Source organism: Conger conger, chromosome 14 (assembly GCF_963514075.1).
Source record: "Conger conger chromosome 14, fConCon1.1, whole genome shotgun sequence".
In the NCBI taxonomy this organism is placed as follows: domain Eukaryota; kingdom Metazoa; phylum Chordata; class Actinopteri; order Anguilliformes; family Congridae; genus Conger; species Conger conger.
Genome location: NC_083773.1, coordinates 27,638,074 through 27,653,640, shown reverse-complemented (window position 1 = coordinate 27,653,640; position 15,567 = coordinate 27,638,074). Strand labels below are relative to the sequence as shown.

The 15,567-nt window shown below is 44.0% G+C and overlaps 1 protein-coding gene across 4 annotated transcripts in view; it reads left to right on the top strand.

The window, feature by feature from the left end:
• Positions 1-15,567, top strand: part of LOC133109612 (low-density lipoprotein receptor-related protein 1-like) — a 151,054-nt gene that overhangs the window by 17,280 nt on the left and 118,207 nt on the right. For all 4 annotated transcript variants that reach the window (XM_061219017.1, XM_061219014.1, XM_061219015.1 and 1 more), the window contains exon 2: positions 8,430-8,552. In XM_061219017.1, the coding sequence (XP_061075001.1) occupies positions 8,430-8,552 (123 nt within the window). The remainder of the gene's footprint in view (positions 1-8,429; positions 8,553-15,567) is intronic.

Here is a 15,567-nt window from a genome sequence, read left to right as displayed (position 1 = left end):
GAGGGCAACTCTCCGAGGCCTCTATGTACATTTCTCAAAAATATGAAATTCAGATCAGAAGTTGCAGGCAGTAATAGTCGAAAAAAAACTGAAAAAATTGAGAAATAAGATGAAATGGAAAAATAGAAACTGATCCACCCAATGGGTGGAAATTGTACTCCCAGTGGCATAGAATGTCATCCCATTCCTACTAAGTATGTTACTGTCCCGAGCTTGCTTGCTTCTAGTACGGCCTGGAATGACTAAAACCACTATGCCCTGGAAGTGCTATTTACATCCTTGGCACATAACTGAGTGGAGAGAAAGAATGAATGGAAAGATTATACACATGCACGCGCGCACACACACACACACACTTTTTTAATAGAGTTTTTTTAACATATGAATGAGTCACCCAATTAAAAGAGAAGAGAACTGTGCTGAGTGTGTATTGGCTTGGCTTGAAGGATTCCTGTAACACAGTTAATTACAGGGAGTAGCAGACCAAGTATGTTAAATTGAATGTATTTTTATTTACATTTTTAAGATATCTTAAAATAAAGTTGCTGTATGTTGCTCGCAACAGGCTTTCTACTGTTTTTAGAAATCAATTTTCGGGGAGCTCATCTATACTGCTTTACAATATGATATTGAATAATTTAATAAGCTATTGGCCTCAGAGAGTTACTTTTAGGTTGGCTTCCTTCTGACATTGATTTGATAGAATAACCTTGGGTAATTCTAACTTTCATTTCGCCTTCATACTCTACTTGCCATGTAGTACCTGGCTCTGGAAATGGGGTAAAGACTCTGTGAAATTTGACTGTAAACTGCTTTCAATCTGAGTGTGAATTTATTCAGCGATTTTGCTAATTAGAATCTATAACCAGAATCTCACTGAATGTCTTGAGGCTCACTTTTTCCACCAAATCCAAATTGTAATTCATCCTCATACAATGAGGAGTGCTGCATTTTCAAATTTATTGACATAAACAATGAATGCTGGAATGTCCTATGGCCTACATCGATCTTATTACTGCATCAGATGCCTCAATTATTGCGACTTTCCAGGACTAGCCTATGTCTGCTCAATGTTAGCATAGCTCCCACTACTGGCAGAATAATATGCATTTGCTATGCATATTTTAAAAATGAATATATGAATAAATGAATATAAGTACATTTCATTCATACATTCTTTTATAATAGTGTGTGGCAAGTGTGTGCCCAATCTAGGGCCTGCATGACAACAAGGCCCAAGGAGAGGCAGTCAAGTTATAGAACCCTGCTGGAGAGGGTGGTGTTTACATTTAGACGTTTAGCAGATGCCCTTAAACCGTACTAGACACAATTAAGCGTTTGTCTGTCAAGACGAGAGCAGTTCTAATTTGAGAAAAATCAATAAAGTCGTAGATTCATAGAGTCAAACTAGTGGTTATGCTTTTCAGAATAGGAGAAAGTTTAAGAATGTGTGTGGTTGGCTGTGTGCTGTGTGCTCTGTTCACACTCTGAGGGGTGTTCTTCGTCTTTTGGGGTGATGGACTACTTCCAGGGGCTCCGTAGACTGTGGCAGGGGAGGCATGGGAGGGTCTGATCCAGCCCGAATGTGGTAACCCCAAGCATGTAGCATATGGCCGGTTTGGGTAAACAAGACCAGGCAGTGGGAGTCTCATTGACAGAATGTGTGACATTCCCTGCCTCGCTTCAGCCACAACCCCCCCCCCCCCCCCCCATGACTGCCGCCACCACCCTGCCCCCTCTCCCTGGGTCTGGCCTGCCCATAGCGAGTGTGCTCAGGCCACAAGTGGAAAAACACTGGGTCCCCAGCCAGGCTTGCCCTGCCCGTCCGCGTCTAGTTTCACACTTGCGAAGTGGCTTGCCCACCCCCCCCCCCCCCCCAGTCTACCAGAAGCAAGCATATTGATATTTATCATCCACCATTTTAGAGTTTTCCTTCTGATATATTATTCATTTGCTTTCCAGTACCCAACCTATATCGACAGTGGTGCGGGCGGGCCTGCATGTGTAACTGATATATATATTTTTTGTTTACCATTGCAAAGGCTATGCACCATTTTTGCACTCAAGTTAACTCGAGTGTTTTCACGGCTGAGAATAAACTCCTGGGATTTGAACCATTGGTTAGCGATCTACCAGTGTAATTTTATGTGCAGTGTGATTTTAAGGATGTGGTAGATATCTGGATTTGTATGTGCTCAGGCATCTCCAGTGCTGACAGAGCTCACTTTCACACAGGACTCCCATTTTTCTTCACACCAAACTAAACTGTGAAATCCGTTTGATCAATGCTGACTAGTTCTTTGGAGCAGCACCTTGTGAAGAGTGTTCCTTTAAATGCTTATGCTAAATGTTGGATTTTTGTTGTCTGAATCACCGTAGTTATGTCACATAAATACTTGCACAATGCTTACATATGTTTAATATGCAAACATGTCTACATACTAGGCTATATGTTTAACATGCATACATACACACTCACTAGTAGGGATCATCTCAAAATACTGTAATGTATGTTTATATCCAAACCACCCAGCTGTAATCAGCTTTTCGTGTTTAAAAAAAATTCTCATTCCATTATCGTTTTCTTGCGTTGTTAATTTCAGATGATCTGTCATGCTGAAAAAAGTGTCAGAACAAAAAAGGAGATGGCCTCCTAACCTAGTTCCCTCGTCCCTTGGAGGCGTCCAATTGGCTGCTTAATTAGACATGTCTGAAGCCATGTGCAAACACAATCATCTGGGTTGCTGGTATTTCTAGGACGCATATTGCCACGCATTTCTCCACGTCGAGTGGACCGGCCCCAAAGCTTTCCCACCAGCGCAAAGCATCCATATTTAATTCTGTCGAACGGTTAATGCTCACAAATCGCAATCGGTCATGGGCATGGAAAGGTGGCTACTGCTAGCGTCAAAAGCGACCCTTTCTGATTTTGTTTTGTCTTTTATTGGGGTTTTTTTCAAGAAGATTGATTTGATTCAATAATTTAAATTAAATAATTAACTGTGACTGATGAAAGGATGGATAGCGTTATCAATAAATCATTACAGAAACTAGGCTTGGGCAACAGGCTTGAATGGTTAAGTACCCCATATAGAACAGGGAATCAAGCATTCTGAGCACTGCTCAGTTGCACGAAGTGATATTTTATTTAAATGGGTCAGCTCGTGAAAATTATGTGGTCTATGCTCAATGTCTGTACAGGGGTTTTTCGCAGATATCTTTTACCTCAAACCACACTGCACTGATATTTGACATTACTGGAATTCTACCATTTTGGCATTACTTTTTTTGGTCAGTAACCACAAACATTTCAGTATGTGAGGATCAAACATGCTTCTGATTCATGAATTACTTTTTAGTTATAAGTTGCCATTGACACGGACAGAAATGCAACCATTTATTGAGTTAATGTGAACTGAGTGGAGTATAGACAGGTCTGTAGTAGTGTGATAAAAATTGAATGAAAGTACAGTTGTTGTTTTCCAGTTTTTGTTTTTACTTTGAGGGATAAAGCACTCTACTAAACAATTTCCCCTTTCAGTACTCCGGTACCACAATTGCTCAACATGGAAATTGGAACAGGAAGTGGGTTTGAGGAATGGTACATGTGATGGCAAAGCTTTTCTCATTTAAATATTTTCCTTTGCTCTTGATAACTTATGAAAAGTCTCTTACATTCACATTTCTGATTGAGGAAAACATTTAAAATTACGTGAGCCTTTTTACACTCAAATCAAGTTCTAAGCTTTGTATATCATGACACCTCTAGCTACTCACACCTGTGGCAACAGTCTAACTAGGAGGATTTAAATTTAAGAACAACTCCGTCAAGTTCTGACTGAATGCTGCAACCTTAAAATGTCATTTAGTATTTTAGTATAATATTGACGTAATTCAAAGTGCATGTGACATTTTTATTTTAAAATGTCACCAGTTTACCTTTTTTTTTTCTCCCTTTCCTCCTGAGTCAGCTTTTTCCACTGTCGACGCTTCGTGAAATGGCACAGGAAAGTGTGCAGTAAAATGGCAGTTAAGAAACATCTTTCTTGGAAAGATAAAAAGGAAGTAGTAATTGTACAATGCCACGGTCGATCCCGATCATGACCTGGAATGTAAGTAATGTGGCAATGATGGACAGAAAACTGGCAAAAGCACTGTGTGGCTGTTTTTAAAGACCCCTATATGTCAGACACATTGTGTCAGTGGTGCCAGATAAATACTTTTTATTCTGCTCCGTTTATGGAGCAAGCTAAAATAGTTTGAGGAGAAAACAAACAAACAAAAAATCTGCGGTTGAACAGCCTGCTTGTCGGAACCTTTGGTGAGTGGGGGGAAAAATGCTTTTAGATCTTTTTTTTACGTTTTATTAATACAACTACGAGAGAGTGGGAAAGTATTAACCAAACAAGCAACGTGTTGCTGATGAACTGAGTACAGATAAAAACCTTACTGGGAGAAGAACTGCAAACACCCTCCCTCTTCCACAATCCCCCCATTCCCAAAAGATGTCCAAAATAGGCTCCAATGTCCTCCATTCTGTGGTCTCTCTCTTCTGGCTTGTGGGTTTAAGGCAAACTTAGAAGCGCCTTGTGTTATTTGTGTTATGCACACTCACTGGGACGGGCGGGTATGGGTCCAGCCTGACTCACCATCTGTCTGGGCTTGGGCAGAGCCCGAGGAAAAGAGGTGCGTGCCCACCCTCGCCCGTCTGCACCCGCGGCCATTTCGCGCAGAGATCCGGCTGGCGGCCATCCCTGTCTGCCACTCCGGAGGTGCCACCGACGTCCTCTGTTGCTGGAGCGCCAAATGTAATTCTGCCACCTCTCCCCCTCCACTCTTCTACACCTGGTGACTCCACATTCAATTGAGGGAACTGGCTTGGCATCGACCCCCTGAGTGGATTGTGCCTGTAAACGCATATTACCACGCTGGTAGCGATTTCTGTTTTTGGCAGCGGTTACATTTTAAAAATATTATGTAATTCCTGCAAGAAATTCCCTTTTTTTTTTTTTTGTTTGTGAAAAGGTTAAGAAAACTGAGGTTGACGGGTGACGCAGGGGTTCATTTAAAGCAGGTGCCGATAGGATTCAGGGGAGCATGTTAAGAGGTTTTTCCATTCTTCTGCTGGTCCTTGTCCTGGGGATATCAGTTAGGTGAGGAGATGCAGATGAAGATGCATAGTGGTGCTACAGTATGAACCCGCTGTCAGTGCTACAGTATGAACCCACTGTCAGTGCTACAGTATGAACCCACTGTCAGTGCGACAGTATGAACCTGCTGTCTTGAGACAGTATGAACACGCTGTCAGTGCGACAGTATGAACACGCTGTCAGTGAGACAGTATGAACACGCTGTCAGTGCGACAGTATGAACACGCTGTCAGTGCGACGGTATGAACAGGCTGTCAGTGAGACAGGATAAACCTGCTGTCACACGTATGCGGGAGAGACACGAGCATACACCTGGGGTGCCCTTCGATCCTCCACTTCCTGCCTGATCTCTGCTGTCCTCCCAGCCTGGTCCAACAGGCGTTCAATTATCTCTCATTTGCAGGTTTTCCCCTCACGCCACTGGCTGTGGGCCAGCGAGGCTCTGTACGCTGTCTGTTACGCTCCGGGCTCGCTTTGATGGATTGTGTGCTTCTACCTGCTGGACGGTCTGTGGGGAGAGTGTGCAAGCAGACAGGTGATGAGTTGCACAAGGCAAGCTGTGGGTCTTTAAGCCTTATGAGCATTTGCTTTGTTAGCAATGCTTTCAGAGCACATGCTGTCTGAGGGGGTAACCTTCACGCTGGCGTGGTACGGGCGAAGCACACATTTCAAGGCCCGGCTTTGTCCTTCGTCAGAAAATAAGGCTGAAGTTGAACACGTATGCTCTGGTTGAGCAATAGGCCGTTTTTGAACATTAAGATCAGCATTGCATTGTCTGTGGAAACCAGTTCTGCAATTTCGCTTCCGTCACAGAACGAACGTACTAACCGCTGTAAACTCCTCCCCAATTATCCCTATATTCTGGAGAGCGGAATGAAGCATCCTTGGCATGTCAAAGCATTGTCTTTGTGACACGATCTTTAGGGTACATCGCAGGAGCCTGTTGGACACAATCATTGACCTAATGAATGACTAGCTTGTTTGCCAATTGTCAGTATTAAGGCCATATTATTGAGCCTAGCTGTTGAAAACATTTTCAGAAGGCATATTCTGTGCTCCCCAGAATGCATTGGAGTTGATAAATTGCAGCACACAGCCACTGTTGGACCACAAATTTCCATGCACTGGCGGGAAAACTGCCGACTTAACTGCTTGTTCATGCTGCACAGCTCACATGACTGCTTTGACGGGGTTTAAAGGAATTTGAGGCTTCTGGGCTGTTAGCGCCACATCCTGCCAGACATGAAAACACTGGCAGGTTGGAAAAAGGAGGATAATTCTGTCCAAGTCTGGAAAGGCCTAGAAAAAAAACATACAAAGTTCAGGTCTGTGCGAGCCATGGAATTTCTTCAAGAGCAAGTCACGAAGACAAACTGTAGTTGTGGACTTGAGGTGACCCTGGGTTGTTTCTCCATTCCGCCACAAGGTTGGAAAATTCCAACCCAGCTGATGAACGCCAAGCTGAGCTCTAGGAGCCTGCTGAGCGTCACGTGGGAAACACTGTGTTTTCCCCTCTCCTCTTCCCTCGTTTCTGGGGTCTTAACTCCTTCCCTTCTCCCAAACCCACACGCTGCTAATGCTGGTCTCAGGCCCAGGCTCAGTGAGCACGTGCCTGGGTTGACTCATATGCTTGGTGGCAGGAGGCAGTGGAGGCATGGCTTGCGACGTTTGCCCGTGTCTGGCTTTGTTCCCGGAATAAAGGCAAGTTTTTTGGCCTAGCGGGACGGCGCATCTCTTGTTGACCTTGATGCTTGGATCCTGTTGTGTTGGGCCCCTGACGCCTGATGTTGAACTGGGACAATTGCCAGTGGACCAGACTTTGATTCAGGGGGAAATGCAAATACACATATTTCGAGAACGAAACCGTCTGACAGCCTGAAAGTCACTGTTCTGCAGGGTGGTTAAGCGGACAACTTGATTTCAGCTATTAATTGTCAACAATGAAATACTGACTGATCCCACAATCCCCCTGTAGACGGTTATGAATCATACCAAATTTACAATGAGCAAATGGCACGATGTGTGTGTGTGTGTGAACATTAGCTATCATAGTAGGAGTATATGTGCCTTGTGTTACCAAACCAGTGTATGCACAAGGAATGCCCTTTGGCTTTGCTGGCTGCACAGTGTGTTGTTCGATACAAGGTGCTACTATCCATAATACTCTGCCGATATCCAGCAGTGATTTACTTTGAAGGGAGAGAAATCGACTCATGTGCATGTATACTTTAGGAGCATATGACGGTGTTTTTATTATAGTACAATGTAGTGGCAATATTCTCTGATTAGTGCAAAGGACAGCAAATTCTATTGTTATCAGATTTATGGAATCTATTTTATAGCCTGGGTGTTGGTACATTCCATCTCAGCTGAGATTATACTGTATTCTGGGTGCCATTTTTAAAAATGATAATTCTATTTCACTTGCATGGCCTATTATTAAACTCATCATTTTTCAGTCTTTACAAAATTCAAGCAATAAAAAAATCAGAAGCCATCAAATTAAAGAACTGGTGACTAACTTTGGTTATAGTGGGGTTGAGAGTGTAGATTCTGAATAACCGTTATACTATTACCTAACTAAAGTGCTACAGTTAAATTACCTCAGTAGATTTCAGAGGGCATCTATAATATCATTGAAATTATAATTTCAAGATGTTTGAATTTGATCAATCACTCATCAAATATTCAACCATTTAAATATTTCATGAAATCTATTTCCTGAAATATTTATGTCAGTGGTGTTGCAATCTATGCTAGATATCAAGCATAGATGACAGCACAGTTTGTACATGCTGAATTCATGAAGGTTTTCCATCAGGAACCTTGTAGGAACACCCATTGGCTGTATGAAAGGCTTAAGCATTAAAAATCAATGGGTCGCCTAGACATCTGCCCGAACATAAAGACAGAAACCACTCTATTCAAGGCTGCCCTGCCATCGACACATCCTGTGTCTATGAGTGGCGTCCAGACACTTTTATCCAGAGCTTCTTGCATTGTCTGAGATCATAGATGCATAAGCACCATTGTGGTCCTAGTTGACACCTGGCTAACAGCATTTCTAATGCAGTGAGTGTACATGCAATGTCACAAAGCACTAAATGTCAGTTTACTATGCTAACAAATGCGCATAAACAAACTGTAAATGCATAGATAATACTATAAACTTTCATAAAAACATTGAAGAATTTAGCACGATACTGGTGGTAGGCAATGCACTCAAATGTCCTCAGTCAGTCAGTCACTTACTCACTCTCTCTGTTCTCTCTGTTTCAGCTCCCAAGACCTGCAGCCCCAAGCAGTTTGTCTGTAAGGACCAGGTCACCTGCATCTCCAAGGGGTGGCGCTGCGATGGCGAGAAGGACTGCCCCGATGGCTCTGATGAGTCACCTGATGTCTGTAAGTACTCACACCTGACCACGCCTCGGGGATGTTATGTCCCCAACAGCACAGGAAATCACCCAACCCTTCAAGTGAGAAGGTGCCGGCTATTACAGCAGTGGAGGACGACGAGTGTTGTTCATTTCCAAATTTACATATATAGTTGATTAGATGAACCTGATGAAGGCTATCTCGTTCATAATTTGCATTTCATATGAATAAATCACTCGGAGCCTTGAAACAGAGTGTAGGTACAATAGTTATTCTACCACTCCCCCCCCCCACTGCTTTACTTTCATTTCCTCTGTGCACTACTGGATGTTTATTTTCCTTTTAGTCAGATTTTTAAACCTCCACATGTCTATTCATGGCATTATGAGGACACGCCACCTGAGATACGCTGTGGAGCGTATGTGTGTCATGTGTCCCCCTTCCTCGTTAGCAGTTGCTCGTCTCCTGGGGGACAGATGAGTTTTTGAGTGAGGCAGTTAAGTGCCGTGCATTTCCTGTGGTGGCATGAGAGTGACTCGGTGCCCCTCCCCTCTGAGTCTATCCCTGCCACCCCAGTGCACGTTAACAGCTGTCTCGAGTGTGTTTAGTCTGGTTGGCCGCCTGCTCCAGTGCTAACCGGCCCGGCCCGAGCTCTCTCATTGGCTGTCCCACTCCCAGCGTCTCTGCGTTCCGTCCCACAGCGACCATGCTTCGTCCCACGAGATTCATTCTCCCGTCTCGCATGCTCGTTGGCTTCTTAAGCTGACTGTGCCTTCGTATCACAATGCAAACATACGGGGGTGAGTCTGTGCTGTGATCCTAATGCTTTTTACTGTATCATTCATACTGCTCACATTACACTAGTCTGGAGCTTGGTCCTACAAGGCTTGCAGCCAGGCCCAAGTTGCTTGCGAGTAATTTCAGGGGAATTAATGGCAAATCATTGTCAATGTAAACCCAAGTACGAACAAAAGGCCCATTGTAAAAGCAGAGTGCAGATGTCTAAACTACGACACAACGATGCAGTAGAGATGTTTTCCCTCCCAAAGCTGTCTGAACTGTTGCTTCCCACCCAGTTTTCTTGCAGTTACTTCTCAGTTTTTGCCAAAACTCTTGACAGCTCAGCTCAGACAAACTTCTTCCATTTTACAATTTTCCTGTACAAAGTATTTTTCCCATTTCTGACCCAGAAAATGTAAGCAGTATGAGGGTACCAGTAAACACCAGTAAAAATAAAAAATGGTATGCTTGCATATAGTGTAAATATGCATTTAAGAAGGTGAACAATCCGAAATTAGTGTGTGAAAGTGCATGTGTGGTTGTGTATGACTGAGACTGAGACTGAGACTGAGACTGAGACTGAGACTGAGACTGAGACTGAGACTGAGACTGAGACTGAGACTGAGTGTGTGTGTGTGTTTTACAGGAAGTCATGGTTGTTAGGGTGATGTAGCCAGTAAAGCCTCTGAAGTCCAGATGTCCAGCACCCTCTCACTTAACCTTCTGAGTATTTCCCTTGCTTTCCTATTTTTATTTTACTTTGAAACTCATCCTGGTAAATAAAGGGGTTATAATGTCAGTTTACACAGTATTATATACAAACCCTTCAGTTAAATCATTAACCAGATGTACCTAAAGTAGTTCCAAAGTAATGCTAGGAGGGGTTTGAACCATATACTTTAAATAAAGGGATTGCTTGGCATGGAGCAGGTCTAGAAATGCATAAACACAGCAAGTGGAAAAAAACGAATGATTTTTACAGTAAATACAGCTCGAGACCAAGACCTTTCTTTAAAAGCCGCTCCAAAGTCGGGGACAAGTGGAGAATTACAGAGTTCACAAATTGCCGTGTCGATCCCAATAATGAAAATTGATTTATCTGGTAACCCTCAGAAGAGGTGTAGCAAGGGGTCCTCTTGTGTTTGAGCTCAGCGACCTGTCTCTTTGGGAAAATGTAGCCTAATTAGATTTGCATGCTGGGTAGAGGCTTGCTCCGCTTGGCCACAAAAACAATGCAACATTTCATCCAGAAGAGATGGCCTTCAGACACATTTGCCCAGCCAAGTCATACCCACTTACGCAATTTACAAAGTTTATCTTGAGGAAACCAGATTTCTTTCTTTTTGAAAGGAGGGAAAAACTACCACTTCAGATGTTAAAAAGAAATCACAGGGAATAACAGAATGGGGGCCTAAATGGTTTTCCTGTGTTCAGACATTGCAGTTGAGATCAGAAGATTGGAAAGAATGTCTTTTGGTGGAAAAAAAGGAACCTTGTCTTAAGCATTTCTCTAGGGTCTGTGTGCAAGTCATGGCAGAAGTTGCGCGTTTGGAGAACAGTGAGGAGAAGAGTTAGGGGAGGCTCAGTTGGTCTAGACAAGGGAAGGGGGTCGGAATGGGGGGAAGCTGGAACTGTGTCAGTCTGGAAGTTATTAAAGACCTGCTCTGAGGAATGGACAAGCCTGCTGTTTTTCTTGACTGCTTTTTCCATTTAAATGGTGGAGCGGCCGCCAGTTTGCCCCCCCCCCCGCCCCCCCACCTCACACAGAAAAACAACATGGAGGAGCTCCACCGCCAGCTCTCCGGGTGGTTGGTGAATGCTCCCCAGCAACAAGCTCTGAGCTCACTGCTGGCCCTATGTGATGGTGGGAGGATTTGAGCTGGGGTTTGGGGGTGGTGGGGGGGGGGTTGGTGATCTGTGAGCTACGGGTGTCCTGCTTTTGTGGAGTTACCTTCCTCTGCCAGCAAGGTGGGGAGAAATAATGTCTGTGTTCTGAAAGCATCTTGCTGATTCCTTATCTTTTTCAGGAGGAAGTGAAAAAGGGTGAACTCATTTGTGCTAATCAAAATCTATGCTTGCTCTAGAAAAACCCTGAAGAAATCTAAATGGACTTGGTGACTTGGCTTATAGCGGACACCAGGTGTGTGCGATACCTTTGGGCCTCTGGTCCACCACTAGGTCTTGGTGAGCGGGCGGTCTCAAGCCTGCCCCTCAGCCTGATGTGGCTCCAGCGGAAAACGAGGGATTCCATGTGGCCATTGTTGTTTTAATGACATGTGAGTGGAGTAAATTTAGCGTCCCACTGCTGTCCCATTTGTACGTGCACGTTTATGGCCGGAAAGCGGAACGCGTTTTCCCCAGTGTGGTTTTTTGCTGGGATCAAGTCGAGTGCTGACTGGGATTTTGGACTGTGGGCCGCACCCCAGCGGTTGCCAGAACTCCCAGCGCCGATGCCCATTTGCTCCGGCAGGGGGACGGACAGCTGTGCGGTGTCCTCGATTGGCTGCCTGCCAGCTCTAGCCTCCGTCAAGGCCCGCCCTGGTCTGGGAGGCCAGTAGGGGAACCCTACACTCCCCCACATTTCCGCCAACCCCAGGGGCTGGCTCTAGGCACGGAGGGAGGGGACCAGTCGAGTCTCACCACCCTGCGCCGCACAAATCACGATCCGCCATGGGCCTTGTTTACGTTTCTTCAGCAGGGCAACAGATCAACAGAAAACGCGCTCAACAAGTTGTGCCCAGCACTGAATCACCGTAAATGGAAGAATAGCCATATGAGTGTTTAGCAGAGCAACACCGTTTGCCATTGATTGAGCTAAAGCTGAGGTGTTTCTGAGGTAGACTCGCGGAAGTAGAAGAGTGACTTTCATTTTCTCTGCTTTGTGCCACGTGATGGTGTGGGTGGCAAACCCTCCTCCATCTTGTCATGTGCAAGATGGGGTAGGTCGAACCTCTGCACATTTTGTGGGTTACTTAAAACCAAAAAAAAGAAAGAAAAACTAAATGCTGGCTCCCATTGCTCTGCTTTTGAGAAATTGTGCCTCTGCACACAGCACCTGCAATCAGAGCAAACGGTGTCGTAAACAGGTTGTGAAACGGTGGAGAGGTCTCTCCCGAAAGCACAAAGACGTGTCCGTGCTCCCTCCCCCTGCGCCAGGGGCCCGGATGGGAAGCACGCAGTGCCCCCCCCCCCCGTCAAGAGCTTTTAAGTGTGGCTCTGATCCAGACTGCAATTAGCAGAGAGGAGTGGAGGGAAGAACAGACTATGCTAGCTTTTTTCTTTCTCCTTCCTTTCTTCCCCGTAGTGAGTCCCGCTAAAGCCTCCACAAAGGGCTGTTATTATCAGTTGTTGTTACGTAAGGTGATTATGCTCCTGCTTGCATGGGAGCAGCTGACTCTGTGTCAGTTGGCCCAGTGTTACAGATCTGAGGAGAAACAACAACATGATTTTCCCTGATGTTACACTTTTGGTATGCAACATAATAAAATCTGCTATAAGTATGGGTCTATATTGCCCATACCGTATGTAATAAAATATAAACCTTGTTTTTAATAGTACATAACCTGCCTACATCTTTTTTACCCTTATTCTGAATTTTAAGTTCTAACACATGTTAAGTTATTTCTCTTAAGCAGTCCTTTGTTTTGGTTAAGGGACCTTTAACTGTAGACATACAGTATGGGATGAAGGCAGTAGTTAACACACACACACACACACACACACACACACACTAGATACCCATCAGCAGCAGTTATCCAAAATGAAAGATTCAAACTGCCGTCAGCCGCTTGCTTCCTGCTTTGCCCCATGTCTTGTACTTAGTTTTTGATTATGGAGTTTGTGCTACTGTTAATTCCAAAATTATATAATGGTGGCTCATCACAGGAAGCTGACCGTGAGGTCATTTGATGAACTTACTCCCTTGCAAACTAGCATTGGCTTTGGTGTTCATTCTGGGCTCAAGACCCAAGTTTCAGGTCCCCTCATATTCTTATGGACTCTAAATCTTGACACAGACTGCTTTTAAGTATAAATTACACACCTTAACTAGCCACTCCAGTGAAAATGATGTATTTTCTCTGCCAAAATGTCATGTAGCTTTACAATGGCAAGGTGCCTTATGACTTGCATTTTATTAATGGGGTATAACTTACCAAGATTTGTGCAGCTGATTTGTGCAGCTGAGACATCTCAGGCTAAATGAATCCCATCCACATAAATGAATGATATTAACTAACAAATCCCCTCCAGATAAACAAATCTCATGGACATAAATGAATCTCAACTATATAAATGAATCCTGTCCTGATAAACAAATCCCATGGACATGACTGAATCTCTACTATATGAATGAATGCACATAAATGAATGATTCACGTAAATGAATCCTGTCCGGAAAAACAAATCCGGTGGACATAAATTATATATACAAATCCCATGGAAGTAAATGAATCTCAACTATATAAATTAATCCAGTCCAGATAAACAAATCCCGTGGACGTAAATAAATCTCATCCACATAAATGAATCGCCTCCCTGTAAACGAGTCACTTCCTCCTCAAGGCAGCACAGATGAGCTGCCAGGGCCCCCAGTGTCCTCTATGAAGGTGAAAGTGGACCAGTGGGGGCCCAGGAGTGGGTGAGGCTCTGTGTGTGTACCCCTTCAGCCCTGTGGACCCCCATATCACTGACCTCTCTTAGAAAAGGGATAGACCAATACCTCAATAGACTAAACCATAGTGCTATAATAACCTCCCTGCTCTTACTCTTGTGTATGACTGCATGCGTGTGTCCATTCATGTGGTTGTGTGTGTGCGTGTTTCTGAGAGTCTGTGCGCGCGCGTTGCCTTTCTTCTGTGTGTGCAGGCATGCGCACTGTTTCCGTGAGTGTGTCTACGCGCGCTTGTGTTTGGCTCCTACACCTGAGATTAATGGATGAATGGGAATGCCAGGCAGCGTGTTTTCACAGACTGCGTAAACACCCCACTCAGCTCTCGCCCTCCTTCCCGGCGGAAGAAAATAAACCTGTCAAAACAAAGCAGAACGTATGGCTGCTGAACTTGCTCTGGAGGGTTTGTTTTTTTGATCATGGGCGAACACCAGTTTTTATGAGCCTGTGTTACTGTGGTCCCCAAGAGGCAATCCAAGTTAATAATAATTTAATAATAATAATAATAATAATAATAATTGTTCTAATGTTTTTGCCGATTGATTTGAAATGAGGTGAGGATGTGCGGATTATGTTGTTTTTGCTTGGAATCGCATCTATACGCACAACTTCTGAGAAAGTGGCGAGTCAGCTTTCACAAGTGTCCAGTTTTGCAACTTCAAATCTCGCCTTTCATTTCCGAATCTTCTGACACTGACGTAAGCACTTCGGGAAGTGAATTCACTGGCCAGCATAGATTATTTTGTCCTCTTTTCTCAGTTTTACGTAGTTTATGAGAAACTGGCAAAGAGGCTACACATGGCCATTCAAGCCCTGATGTGCACTCAAACGTTTTCTAGCAGATTCCGTTTGAAAGTTCTTCTCCTGGGTTTGCTATGCTGTGTGTTTTTTTTTTTTTATCTTAGCCCACAAGGTAATGGTAATTACTTTGCATTATGGGAGACACTGGGGGAAAATAACTTCTCACAAGAAAAAGTCTTGTTAAAACTGTGAACTGTGCCCTCTGTAAGCAGAGTGTGTGAATGCAAAGCTAAAAGACCCATGGTGACATTATTTAGACATTGAAGTCAGGAATGGGCTGCCCTTGGGCTGCCATTTTGTTGCAGATTTAAATGGGAGAGGAGCTGGAGTGCTATTGGGAGCATTGCTGTGGCCATTGATTGTGTGCTGTGGCCAATCATGTGTGTGCATGTGTGTGTGCGCGTGCGTGTGCACGTGCGTGGTAAAGCCTTTTCCATATGTTTATGTTTTCTCTGGACCCTTCTTCTTTGACCACTGGCGAATTCAAAAGTGCACTGTTAAGATCTTTCAAAACATTGTCGAACAAAGCTACCCCTTTGTCGCTGTATATAGCTTTTTAATAAGAAAACTGAGTTGGATCACACTTTGGGTGAACTCTTTGGAAATGTTACTGTGTTATAAATGGTGTTGCTTTCTTTTCTCATTACTCTGGTCAAAGTTAAATCACTTTATAAAGAAGAAAAATGAGAACATATTTAGACTGATGGTCATTTTTTAATTTCTTTTTTCTTAGTCTCTGTAGTGTTCATTAGCCACGTAGCTTTGAGTTTCACCTGGGAGTTTCCAGTAACC